General features: G+C 44.2%; 1 protein-coding gene across 4 annotated transcripts in view; it reads left to right on the top strand.

Annotated features, from left to right (window-relative positions):
• Positions 1-13,098, top strand: part of PRELID2 (PRELI domain containing 2) — an 89,917-nt gene extending 76,819 nt beyond the window's left edge. For 3 of the 4 annotated variants that reach the window (XM_021084957.1, XM_021084956.1, XM_005661780.3), the window contains one exon: positions 1,219-5,340. In XM_021084957.1, coding sequence (XP_020940616.1) covers positions 1,219-1,242 — 24 coding nt within the window. In that variant the 3' untranslated portion in view covers positions 1,243-5,340. Of the gene's footprint in view, positions 1-1,218; positions 5,341-9,586 lie in introns of those variants that run through there. The other variant, XR_002341969.1, reaches the window with a different exon arrangement.

Here is a 13,973-nt window from a genome sequence, read left to right as displayed (position 1 = left end):
GTGCAGATTTAGCCCCAGGCCTGCCTGCTTTCCTAAATAAAGTTTTATTGAAACACAGCTATACCCCTGGCTAAGTTCCAGCTACGACAGCGGAGCAAAGAGCTTGACGGAAATCTTAGAGCCTGCAAAGCCTAAAATACGTATTGTCTGGCCCTTTAAGAAACAAGTTGTCTCTCCCCAGGGTCAGAGTGTGCCCTGTCCTCAATTAACATCGGGTGGCCTTGTGGTGGCCATTTGGCTTTTGTGTATGTAGCATTTGATCACATCTTAATTCCAAAGTTAATGGTGTGAGATTTTATTTTCTCTGCATTAGTTCTCCCATCACCACTTGGGTGATGTTATTTTAAGGCATCAGAAAGCATTAACATGATCACAACAACGATGTTAAAATACCAGCGATAGTGATCCACTAAAATTGCTTCATAAAGTTTCGGGGCGTGTGCATCACGGGGTAGACCTGTAGGCATTTTGTTTAGCAGATAAAGTAGCACTCTGATGTGGCCGTGGTATAGATGCCATGTCCAGGGTACTCCAGTTTGGAGCTTTGGAATTTTGCAGATCCTAATGTTTAAAAAAGCATGCCAGGGGCGTTTGCCCAGGTGTACCTAAGGAGATGTTATTTGATGTTTTTATATTCTACCACATTTCAGATTTGCATGATTTCTGTTCACACGGTGACCGTGTTGTTTAGGGTACCTCGCACGAAAGACACTCCCTAGAACTCTATATATCCAAGTGGGTGCTGGATAGAAAGCTTAGAAGGTGATTTTGTCATGAGCCAAAACGGAGGGACATAAATCTAGCTAACCAGTGTGCTTGCTATGTTGCTGCTGACTCGTCCGCCTGATGGCTTTTTGATTTCCTGTCATTTTTGAATAAAACGAATGGCCCTGACATCTGTTTGTTCTCGCTGCGGGCAGTTGGTGAGGTTTGATAACAGAGTAGATTTTCCTTCCGCATCGGAATGATTAAGCCCTCAATTGTGGCTGTATCTTAACTCCCCTTTGAACCAGCTCCTCTGGGTAGTTGCACTTAATCAAGTGAGGTGCTCGCTTTCCTCGAAGATCATTAGGAGGCAGAAATACAATTTCTTCGAGAATTATCCTCAGTGGTAGGATTCAAGTGACTCTAAGAGTAGCTTTAGAAAAGAGGGCAAATAAGTATTGATTGTTGAGACATGGTTATGAGGTGATAGAGCCTGTTTGCTTTCTCTTGCAGGGACGCCGTTGTGTTGACTTCTGATCGAAAATTGTTTCTTGGACACAACACATCCAGAGACAGTGTTCGAAATACACGTTTTCAGATTTGGTGTTGGCAGCTTAAAGAAGAGGAGACCTTCCTGCTGGAACATGACATGACTGACTCCCCTGGAAGCCTGATTCAGACAGCGAGCAGCTCTCGTGGAGATGAGGCCTTCTGGCTGATTCTTAAGGCACCATCTCTACGATTTTACCGACGAAGGAAAAAACCCATAGAAGATGATACGAACTCTTCTGCAGGGTGTCCTGCTCATCACCTGGTGACAGTGTCAGGGCACCAGGGATGGGCCAGAGGTCGGGGCGGGGAGGGGGGGTGTTTGCCTGTCTGTTCTCTGAATCATTGCTCACAGGACTCATGAGAAGATTCTGGGACAAATAAAGGAGTTAAACTTATTCTTCCTTAGAAGAATAGGTTCAGAGGCCTCTTTGGCCTCAAACAAATAGGAATGTACCAGACTGTGTTGAAACTAAGCCACACTGATAGTGTTGAAAATTCTTGGAAATCAGGAGCCTTTGATTTCCACCCACCGATTCTACGTAACTGCCATCAGTACAGCTTTTGAGATCTAGCACGAGGGCTGTGATTCGTCCTCTAAAGAACCTGGAGGTGGGGGAGGCGGACCAGCATCCTGGCTCCTCCTGACTCCTTCTGGGATGCGGAGGGCGTCCTATAACCTCGCTGCTTTTCACTGGGCCAGTGGGGCTAATCGGGCACAGATCTTTCTGCTTGTGATGATTAAACAAGGTCGGCGTGAAAAGCACTGGTTGGGAGTCAGACAGACTCTGGCCTGATTCCCAGTGCGGTCGCCCGTCAGCTCTGTGATCATGTATGTAATTTAAAATCTTTCGCACACTCATTTTTTCACATTGTGAAAGGGGGCTAAAGGATTAACATTGCTTTTGAAATCCTCAGAGGTCATGCAATAAAGGACCTAGCGTGGAATCTGGTGTCCAGGAGTCTAGTCAACGGAAGCTCTTGTGTTTTATGGGAAACCGTTTTGGAGATGTACTTATGTATTTAATGGACAGTATTACTGTTTGAAAATTATGGGACGGTCGTTTGCGTTTTGCATGAATGGAGGCCAAGGTGTGGAAGCTCACTACCTGAGCAAAAGTTTAAAGAGAGGCAGTAATTTGGAATTTATCTTCTTAAGGTGAAAAATGGGTCATGATTGGAAAGTCTTCGGAAAATCATTCTTTCTAATGTGGGAAAAATTTTCTACTTAGTGCATTGATGAATTTCAAGCAGTTTTTTTTTTCTTTAAATACTAGCTTTGCCACTGTGAGCCTTCTTTCATTGTGCCTGAGTTATTTGTGCTGCCTGAGTTTTGTGTCGTGGGATAATTTCTCTTCATTTCCTTAGTGTTTCATCCTTCAGTTGTGTTGGAGGGAAAGTCAAGGGGAGAAACCACAATGCATTTTGACCTCCTTTTTACACTTTGTAAGTGGCGTTTGGCAGGCTTCTGGAATAACGGCACATTTCCAAAAATAAAAGGTGATGTGAGTGAGCACAGAGGTAAGAGGAAAGAAATCAGTATTTGGAGGTTGGCGGTGGAATAAACTTTAACTCTTGATACTCAACCATGCACGTTCTCTGGAGGCGGGTGTTCTCAGCCTTGGCGGTCCATTCGAACCACCTGGGAACTTGATGCAGCCCTGAGGCCCAGGTTCTGTCCCGGACGATAGGTCGGAATCTCTCAGGGGTGCAACCCAGGCATCCGTGTTGATTAAAGCTTTCTAGGTGATTCCCATGGCAACTCTGGATGAGAACCCGGCAGTAAATTCTAAGTGAGCTGCAGATGTTATTTGATTCCTTTCTTAACATTTCTGCCGTAGGAAAGTGTCTTTGTAGCAAGAATTAGCGTGAAGCAGAGGCAGGCTGACTTTTTTGCCTTAATTCCTTGAAGCTGGGATGGCTACTGCAAACACCTGCAGGGTCTGGCAGGGGATCTGATGCATGGAGCAGGCTAGTAGCCCTTGGGGAACCTGGGAACAGGAGGCTGGTTGAAGGTGGGCAGCTGCTGCCCGGCTCCGGCACAGTGTTGCCAAGTAGCTGGTTTTTCTAGTTCTTCCAATTTGCAATTTTCTGGGAAAAGATAGCATTAAAAAAGAAAAGTCTCCCAATTTTTATGTGTTGGCAACGAATTTACGATTGTTTAAACCATCATACCAGCCAAACAAAACATATTTGCCAGTAGCTTCCGGTCTCTGCCTTAGAAGTGCTAAGGATGGGCTTACCTTTCAGCCACTTTTTGAAGAGATTTGCATTTCCTTATTAACTGGATGTGAGTTGCTTTCTGCCTCGCCTCCAAAACTGCTTTTGCAAGTCTTTGCCTCCGCCTTCCCAGGCAATCTCGGGACTTGGATCCGATGCTTTTTCTCACTGGGTATCTCCCCCGCCAGCCCGCAGGCATCCGTTACTTGAAGCTTCACATACATGGCTTAGAAAGCGTATGCTCCTTTTGAAATTAATTAAGGCTTGTTAGAGTTTGTTTTTATTATCTGTCAGAATCCTTCTCCCGTGATTAAACATTGAAAAGTCCACATGTAACTTGATGATCTACAGTCGAGAGTAAGAAACGTCAGATCGGGTGGGAAGTGGGTATTGACAGACCTCCGGGCTGGGTGGCCGAGTCTCCCCTTCAAGGTGAGGCTGGATTACGGTGGTTCCCTGGCTTCTACTTGAACCAAACATCTTGGCGGGGGTGGGGGGAGTTGTAGGGGGCTAGACGGCAGGTCCCCAGGGCCTCCCCCTGTGAGTCTGATTGATGAGATTTCAGCTGGGACTCAGGGATTTGCATTTAAAACAAGTTTATGGGGTGATTGGGTTGTGCTTTTCCACAGAGCAGATTCTAAGAAACAGAGGGGAGGTGTCTGTATGTAAGAAAGGTTTGCAGTCAGTTAGGCCCACTGTTCAATACAGCTGGTCACTCAGGATACGATCCGTGGTTCTCCTGCACAGAGAAGCCGACCTAACGCCATCCCTACATAATTGAGGTGCTTTTGCTGCGGGTGGGCTTTTATGGTTTCAGTCACGTGGATAAAACGGTGCTGCCTTCTTTTGATAACAATTGCTTTGTGTATTTTATAAGCAGTATGCGTGGAATAATATCCCATTTATCAGACGTTGTGGTTCATGGTATCACCAACTCCAGGTGGTTCTTTTAAGTTGAACATCTTTTTTGCTGTCTTTCAGTAATTTGCATGGAACTCTTCATTTAGTGTCTCTGCTTTTGCAAACAAAACATACTGAAGATAATGAAATCTTTTCAGGGTCGTCTTCCCCCCCCCCACCCTTTTAACTGTTGGGCATGCAGCATATAGAAGTTCCCAGGCCAGGGGTAGAATCAGAGCTACAGCTGCCAGCCTGTGCTGTAGGCACAGCCACTTGGGATCCGAGCTGCATCTGCAACCTACATTGCAGCTTGCAGCAATGCCGGATCCTTAACTCATTGAGCGAGGTCAGGGCTCAAACCCATATCCTCAGAAACACTATGTCTGGTTCTTAACCCACTGAGCCCCAACAGGAGCTCCAGGGGTCATCATTTATGTTGTGAGTTCCTTCACGTTCTGTTTAAGTTGGTTAAAGCCCCACCCCTGGATGGCTCTCTGCCCGTCTCGAGGAACTTTGCTTTGCTACATGGGGTTGGGAGATGCCGTAACTGCATCCTGTGTTTCAAGTAACAGCAGGAGCCAAGTGAGTCTTGAGGAGACTTTTCCAGCAGGGAAATGGATGGATGTTGCTGGACCGATGGCCTTGAGTGGCTCAGCTGCTTCCTCTCTTGCCGATCCTCAACTGCAGTTGTCCGATGTGTGACCTCAAGATAAGTGAGGTGTTGCTACAGGTGATTTACTTAGATCTGTAAGCTGTTGTCCTCCTCAGTTGTCTGTTTTTGTATGTACAAATCCATAATGTGAAATGTAAGTGGATGAAAATCCAAATGAACATTTCTGTGCCAAATTTCTGTGCAGGATAAAGTGTTTTTGATTCAGTGTTACTGTGACTTCAAACTCTAAATTAGTTTATACCCGTGAAATTCAATCTTGCAGTCCGTCTCAAATAAAGGTGCCACAACTAGTATTTGTGTGTGAATTTTAATTTCTGGAGGGTATTGCATCACGAGGCAGAGCTGGTATTTATCATTTGTAGTGGTGGTTCTAGGCCTTTTCAGCAGCCCCAGATAAGAGTGTTAGAACAACCAGCTGATGTTAGCTCCCTGCTTCCCCCAAGGTGATCCATTAATGTTTCTCGCACAAACAAGCAGAGGCTGCTCTTACTGGGTGAGATGAATGGGCCATGTCCTAATGGAGCAAAGGACCAGGCAGGATCTGCAGAGCAAGGAGAAATGAAGCACAAACAGCAGCTTGAAGTCACGTGGTCCCACAGTGGGAGGGAGAGACGGAGCTGCTGCTTGTTGACCTGCTTGCGAGGCTCAGCTCTACTCTGTGTACTCTGGTTCTGTGAGATTTGCTTTGATCCTTTTATTCGTCCCCCCTTTACCTGACTGTAGGTGAGGGGATTTCTCTGCCTTGCTTCCACAATGCCTTGCCCAAGCCCTCTGGATGCCTTTCTTCTGTTAGAGTCTGGGTGCCTTTAGAGGTAGCATCCAGCATTTATTGAGCACCTGCTGTGTGCAAGAGAAAGGCAAGACTTGTCTTCTCTTTTGTCTTGATGCAGTTGGTGTCTAGGCGCTTGTACCTTCATTGTACTTACAGATGCCAATAGTGGGCATTAATTGATGGTAAGACCAGGTACATTTACCTCTTGGGTAAATCAAACCATGATGGCTTATTTGAAGGATGCAGAAAAAAGCACAGGATGCATCTTGGGGAGCTCAGCACAAAATATGTAGCTTCACAGCCCCCCACCCCCCCACCCCGCAGCCTCACTGTCACGTCTGAATTAGTGAGGGCACATCAGACCTTTTGGAAGATGGTGGGTTCTCTCCAGGCTCAGCCTTATATGCAAAAAGGTGGAGCCGCCGTGCAGGAGACCACCTTCTCATCTGAGCAGTGATTGCAGGGTACAGGATATTCTGGCATAGACATTTTTGACTGTCTGACTGTTTGGACTGTGGGAGTTTCCTTTGTGGACATCCCTGAGTTCAGGGCTACGGAGTCAGCATTTTCCCAATGTCTGGGCAGGGCAAGCTAACTAGTTCTGGCTAATCCTACAAACCCCAGAACCTTAACACAGGTCTCAGAGGGACTGAAGCAGCTAGAGGGGTTAAGAGTCCTAAGAAGGACAAACCCCAGTGTGATGAGGACTCAGTATAAAAAAGAACTCAGAGGAACAATTCATTGAAATTTTCTCTTTAGGGCACATGGAAGTTGCCAGGGTAGGGATCCAATCGGAGCTGTAGCTGCTGGTCTATACCACAGCCACAGCAACGAGGGATCCGAGCCACGTCTGTGACTTCCACCACAGCTCAGAGCAACGACGGATCCTTAACCCAAAGAGCGAGGCTAGGGATCCAACCTGCATCCTCCGTTGGTACTAGCTGGAGTCCTAACCCGCTCAGCCACAGCAGGAACTCTGATTTACAGAAATTTAAAATGAAGTGTTTAATTTTTAAAACGCAGTGCTTCTTAGATTCCTTGGCTGCCATTTGGATCCCCCTGGGGAGCTTTAAAAATACTGATGCCTGGATCCTACCCGCAGAGAATCTAGGCTGCAGCCCCTGCGTCAGGATTGCATCGAGCTCCCCAGGTGCTCCTGAAGCCATGGCAGCAAGTCTATCAGCTTCAGAAGTAACGTCTGTTCTCCCCAAAGAGGTTATCCATAAGCTGGCTGGTGGAGGGAGTTGGCAATATGAGACCTCTTTTTTTCTAATGTTTTGTCTCTGGTCCTTAAGAAAAATAGAATTCACTGTCCAAGAAAAAGGTGCTTCAGTGTCTCTTAAATGCAGAGAGAAGAAAGGAAAAGCCTCAAAATAGTCCACAATGCATCACCTGCTTTGTTGGGATCAAAAGTTTGAGTTGCATTTGTTGGAACAGCATCTCATGCAGAAAAATGATCCTGTGGTGATGTGAGACCCTTCCTGGTGTTGAAGGGTTAAGTGAAGAAAAGGCCCTGCTGGACCTTACGGCGTGGCTCTCGCGCTGTGGACAAGCTTGCTGTGCAGGAGGCAGCAGAGAGAAAATAGCAGCCACCATCCTGTTAAATTAAACTCCACGGAGCTCTTCGCCAGCATTCTCAGAGACGGGTAGAGCCATTTCGTGCCTGCCATCTGTGAGGTTGCTGATGGCATCATTACTCCTTTGTGTTGGTGCCAGAAAGAACTTTTAGAGGCGGTGGCAAAGGAGAAGATGCGAACCATGCAGCTATGTTTTTGTTTTCCTGTTTGGAGTTCAGGTGTCTCCCTAAATTCAGAAGTCCATCAGTTGTACAAACTTTGAAATAACTGCATTGCCAGTGTCTTTTAGGAGAAATGATTTTCTGGGCTGAAGTGCCTCTTGTGTTTCAGGATGCAGTCATTAGCCTGGTCAAAACCAAAGACATTCTTGTTGGTCCGTCAAAAACAAATCAAACAAACCCCACAGAACCCTGGTTGTCAGGACAAAAGGTTTACAAAAAAACAGAAAGAATCTAATGAATAGTTACCCCAGAGTAACAGAAACAGGAGATGGGGCAAGGAGAGGGAGAGAAAAAAGAGGAAAAATGTACACTTTCATATCTGTCACTGATGAGATTAGGGTGACTACCAGGAAATGTGTATTGTTGGCTAATTTCTTTCACAAATGACATTTCAAAGAGTTGGAGGACATAGCATGCAGGTCTAGAACCTTAATTCATATCTTAAATTTTTTTTTTCTAAACATAGCTACAAATGCAGCAGAAATAAGTTTAAGACAGCTCTTCTGCCATCGTGGTGATTGAATCTGAAGCCTTGGAAAAACTGGGAGTCACATCTGAGGCACTAGGTGGCTACAATTTTTAATTACATTTTAAATTGGGTTAAACCGTGCGTCAGATGACACTTGGAACTATTCCACTGTGGAAAGTAGTCCTTGTGTATGTGTGAGTTTTGAGCCAGCGTTAGAAGTTGTTTCTTAGGTGTTAGCGGTTCTGTCAAGGGCTGGGAGAACTGTCTCTTCCTGGAAAAATAAAGAGCAATGTTTTGGGGCTTTGCTAAAAGGCCAAGATTTTGCAGAGAAAATGGGGAATAGCAAAGCACCAGCCAGGCACTTTTTCCTCCCTGATCTACCTCTGAAACCTCTTCCTGGAGGACGGCACCTGCAATCCTCCAAGCCAGGTGATTGTCCTGGGAATGTATGTTCATGTGTGCAGACGTGGGAAGCTGCCAGATAGATGGGCAAAATGTTCTCCTCTTAGAATGTTTTTTCTCAAAAGATGTGTGTGGGGGAAAAACATTTTTATTAAAATGTATAACTTTGTAGAGTGTAAGATTGAAAGGGATTCTTAATTTTTTGAAAAAGGAAACAAAAGACATTTTGCCTGGGGCCCTGGGTTGGAATGCTGCATTGTACCTAGCAGGCGTTATTTGAGGTTGATGATGGAAATACCAAAGGATGACAGTCACACCTGCCTCAGCCTAATAGAAGCTCTTGGAATCAGTACACGTGTTCTTGAATGGCTGTGGGCTGAGAACATGGAACCCTAATCACTTGATGTAGATCCCAGAACTTGTCCCTTTGGAGAAAGAATTGGCCAAAGAGTAGTGAGCAAATAGGTGTTGATGATGAGAGGAGAGAGAGAGAAGACGGATGTGCCCGTTGGGGGGAGGGTGTGGGTGGAGAGAGAGACATTCACAAACAGGGCAACATGTGCTTGGGAGGTGGTTTAAATCACTTGTATGGGGCCATCCTTCTGGGCTTCCTCTGGCCAATCATCTTGCATCATCTGGCCTTGCACTCACACTTGGCCTGACCCTGGGCCCTCCCCTGTGTGCGCACATCTTTAGCCAGGATGGATCCAACCTCCAGGGTTTCTGGGAAGTTGACAGGTTGTCCTGTGGTCTGTGCCACTCCCTCCTCGGACCCCTGAGGAAGCTTTCTGCAAGGGTGTGGTTCTGAGGTTCCCTTAGGGCCGCACTTGCGGCATAAGGAAGTTCCTGGCCTGGGGGTCGAATCGGAGCTGCATCTGGGGCCTTTGCAACAGCCACAGCAACACTGGATCTGAGCTACATTTGTGACCTGTTCCGCAGCTTGCCTCAACACCAGATCTTAACCCGCTGAGAGCAAGGCTAGGGATAGAACCCACACATGGGTTCTTAACCCACTGAAACATAAGGGGAACTCATCTAGAGGTGTCTCCTTGACCTCAAGAATGAGAAATAAGTGGTCTCTATCTTCTATCCAAGCAGGACGCAGCCCCTCCTTGCTCCTGGCAGAAGCTGTATCTTCAAGTTCTTTGTCCACAGGGAACAGATGACAGCTGCTCAGCCTGAGACCCACCTACCTCCTGTCTCACGTCCTCAGACACTGCAGACACTCAAATCCTGTTCTGCTGGTGGAAAAGCTGGAGGAGCCATGATGAAGGCCACCTCTAATGAATTCCCCACATTCCCACGTGCCTCAGAGTCACCCTTCCCTCCCAGCAGCATGGCCTTTGCCTGTCGGTGTCTCATAAGGTAAAATGGGGTGAATATGCCGTGAATGAATGGAGCAAGCCTTGCCATCAAGGGCATTGCCCGTGATTTTGAGGACGGAGTTAACATAGAGCTCATGGTTATTGAGAAGGAAGTGTGGAAGTATGAAGAACATTTACCCAATATTAAAATTTATTTTTCAGTGTGACCTATTTTGGGGGGAGAGACAGTGACGTTTCTACTTTTGTTCAGGGAAAACATGAGTCAGGAATCTTTGTGTCAATTTAATGTTTTTAACCTACCCTTGTCTCCTAAACAGAGGTGGTAACAGACAAACCATCTCCTTCTAACCAGGCTGTTTACAGTGTTTAACCCAGGGTGCTTGTTAAAATCAAAGGGAAGGGGTAAGATAACCAATGTAAGGAAAAACTAATGAAGCTGTATTTTCTGATTCTTGTAATTGTAGTGGTGTGGTTGGTTCTGCTACAGTGAAGCTCTTATTTCCAGTAAGAAACCTCTTTTCTCGTTTACTCTCTCATACATTTTAACTGTCATGCAGATGGAAATTGTATGGCAGCTGCCAGCAGGAATGACCTTAGTTTTTGTTTACAAACACAAAGCTTTCTATTGAGAATGCTGACGATATTACTCAGCTGCTTTGTTGAAACAGCCCATCATGGTCAGACCTGAGTTTCCCTTCACAAAGTGAAATTTGACAGTGATTGTGGCATTAAATTAAGATTAAAATACAACAAATCTAAGTATCTGATTCAATTCAAATGCAGTCCAGAAGCTTGAACTAGAATCGTAGTTACGCTCTGTCCTGTCTGTGGATGTAGGCTCTCTGGGCTTCATTGTTTGCCCCCATATGGGATGGAGTAATAATAGGGCCTGCTTTATAGGGCTGTTGAAAGGATTAAATGGGTTCAAGTCCTATAAAAACAGTTGGAATGGAGCAGTGCCTGGCATATAGTAAACACTCAGCAGTCTACACAAGAGACTGTGGTGTTAATTCTTTAAACATTTGGTAGAATTCTCCAGAGAAACTATTCAAGCCTGAAGTTTTTGTTTTAGGGTGATTTTTAACTACAAATATGGTCTATGTGATAGTTTTAGGGCTATTCAAATGTTCTGTTTCATACTGGGTGTGTTGGGGTAGTTTTGTGTTTTTCGACGAATCACTGAATATTACATAGGTTGTTAAATTGGTGTGTGCTGAATTGTTTGCAGTATTTTTATATTATCTTTTGAATATCCGCCTGGTTTTTAATGATATGCTCTGTTTGTCAATCTTAGTGATCTTTTCCAAGAACTAGTTCTTGGTTTTCCTGATGGTTCTCTTTTGCTTTTCTGTTATATTTTATGGACTTTTGCTCTTCATAATTCCTGTCTCCTGCTCGCTGTGTTCTTTTTCTCTTTTATCCTACTGCTTGTTCCCTTCTTTTCTATGTCTTGAGACAGGAGCTTAGATGATTTTTCTTGAAACTTTTCAGCTTGTTAATGTATTCATGTAGTGCTATAAATTTCCCTTCTAGCCCTGCTTTAACTGTTGGACAAATTTTGATAATGGTGTATTTTCATTTTCATTTAGTTCATTGTATTTGAAAGAAGCCTCTTGAGCCTTTCTTTTTGACTCATGGATTGTTGAGACGTGTGTTGTTTAGTCTTCCAATTAGAGATTTTCTAGATGTTTTTATGCTCTTGATTTTTTAATCTGATTGCACTGTGGTTGGAGAACACGCCCTCTATGATTTAAATTCTTTACATCTACTGAGGTTTGTTTTCTGGCCCAGGATGTATAAACTATCTTGGTGTAGGTTTCATGGACCCTTGAAAAGAATATTTATTTATTTTTTTTTGTCTTTCTAAAGTTTGCTTACAACGTGTTTTGTTGTGGATATCTCGGAGTATATACTGCTTGGTAATTGCTCAGCTTTTTGAATCTGAGGCTTTATATCTTTTGCCAAATTTCAGAAGTTTTCAGTCTTTAAAGTACTCTTTCAGCCTCAACTTATTTATCCTCTCCTTCTGGAACTATGATGACAGGAATGTTAGATTTTTTTGTTAAACTCACATAGGTCCCTGAAGCTCTGTTTGTTTTTGTTCAGTCTATTTTGTCTGTTCAGATTGAGCAATTCTATTGTTGGATATTTCAGTTTGAGCCTATCCTTTGGATTATTTACTTATTATGTTTTATAATTCTAAAATTTCCATTTAGTGCTTTGTGTCTTCCTTTGCTTGGACTCTCTATTTTGTGATTTGTTTCAAACACGTTTGCAAGTACTCACTGAAGCACTTTTATGATAACTACTTAAAAATATTTGCCAAATAATTCTAACGTCTCTTTTATCTTGGTGTGGAATATTTTGATGCTCTTGTTTTCAGGTTGAGATCCCCCTGGATCTTGACATGATGAATGATGTTTAAAAAAGTGAAACCTTGGCATTTCAGGTATTATGAGATTCTGAAACTTCTTTAGATACTCTGTTTTTTTTTTTTTTTTTTCCTGGCTTACTGGAATAGCACTCTAGCAGGGGAATTGTGAGTGCTGCCTCATTAGTGACACATATTTCTCCATTGACATCTGAGAGAAAGAAGAGCCTTGCTACAGCTTGATGGGAGTGATGGTTCTGGCTCCCTCCTGGACAGCAGTGATACCTCCTGGGCTGGGAGGGATTAGAACGCCTCATTACCACTTGGCACATAGGCTCTACTCATACTGTGGGATTGGTGAATGTCCTAACTCTCCTAGGTCCCCTCTGACATCACCTGTACAGGAAGGGAAAAGAAATACCCTGTTGCTGCCAACTGTAGTGGAAGTCCAGGTTCTTGATGAAGAATCACTGGAAGGTGATTTAATACCACTTGGCGGGGATGAACGTGCTGTTCCTACTCCTTCCTTGATACCATCCTGGCAAGTGGCTTGTGAATTCCTGTTAAAGCCCAGGGAGGGAAGTCTAGGCTCCTCATGTGGCCTTAATTGGCAGGAGTTGGGATTGCAGCCATAGTTTCTTCCATGGTATTTCGTTAGAGTACAATAATCTAAATATTTTCAATCTTGGTTAGGCTGTGCCTTTTTGTCTGTGCCTCTTAGCATCTCCAGGTTGCTGGGTTGCTGGCTTCCCCAGCAATCGATCTGAAATATGTGAGTCACAAAGAAAACCCAGCAAACTTATTGTACTGTTACTGTTTGGGTCTCAAGTTGCTAGTTGATTTGCCTTTTCTTACTTCACTTTGCATTATATATATATATATATTTTTTTTTTCTTTTCACAGCCACACCTACAGCATATGGAAGTTCCCAGGCTAGGGTTGAACCAGAGTTGCAGCTGCCTGCCTACACCATAGCCACAGCAATGCTAGATGCGAGCCACATCTGCACCCTCCACTGCAGCTCACGGCAATGCTGAATCCTTAACCCACTGAGCAAGGCCAGGGGTTGAACCCATATCCTCAAGGAGACTATGTAGGGTCCTAAATCTGCTGAGCTACAATGGGAACTCTCTTTCTCTATATATATGTACACACACCACACACACACACACACACACACACACACACACACACACACACACACACACAATGTCCAGAGGTTTCAGTTTACTGCTGCTGACTTTGGGCTCCTACCAAGTCCTACCTATTTTTCAAGTCTTAGATGACGTGTCATTTCTGGTAAGCTCCCTCTGAGTCTACCCACCAGGCTGGGTTTCCTTATTCTCTGCCATCACAGTCTGCATTTCTCCATATAGTAACTTTGTTCAGTGTCTTTCTCCTCCATTTGATGGCTCTTTGAGGGCAGGGGTTGGGTCCCATCTTGAATAAATGAGTGACATTTTCATTTGTAAAATGAGGAAGTTGGAATAGATGAACCTGGAGAAGCTCTATCTCTCCCTTGTTTTCCTTCCCTTACTTTTTATCTGCCTCCCCCCCCAATAATTTACAAATATAATCATATCTGAAGTCTTGTCCCTCTGTGCCTTCTCCAACATTGGTTTGATCATGAAAAACAAAACCAAAATTTGGTTTATATGTTAGATCAATAATGACATCTTTATTATGGTTTTATTTTTGCACTTACTTGAATACCAGGAAAGTTTATTCATCCTGTCAGTAAATGTCAAATATCTACTATGTTCTTCTTTAAAACACTTTTAAAGTATAG

The sequence above is a fragment of the Sus scrofa genome, chromosome 2, assembly GCF_000003025.6.
Source record: "Sus scrofa isolate TJ Tabasco breed Duroc chromosome 2, Sscrofa11.1, whole genome shotgun sequence".
Taxonomy (NCBI): domain Eukaryota; kingdom Metazoa; phylum Chordata; class Mammalia; order Artiodactyla; family Suidae; genus Sus; species Sus scrofa.
This window is presented reverse-complemented; position numbering and strand designations above follow the sequence as displayed.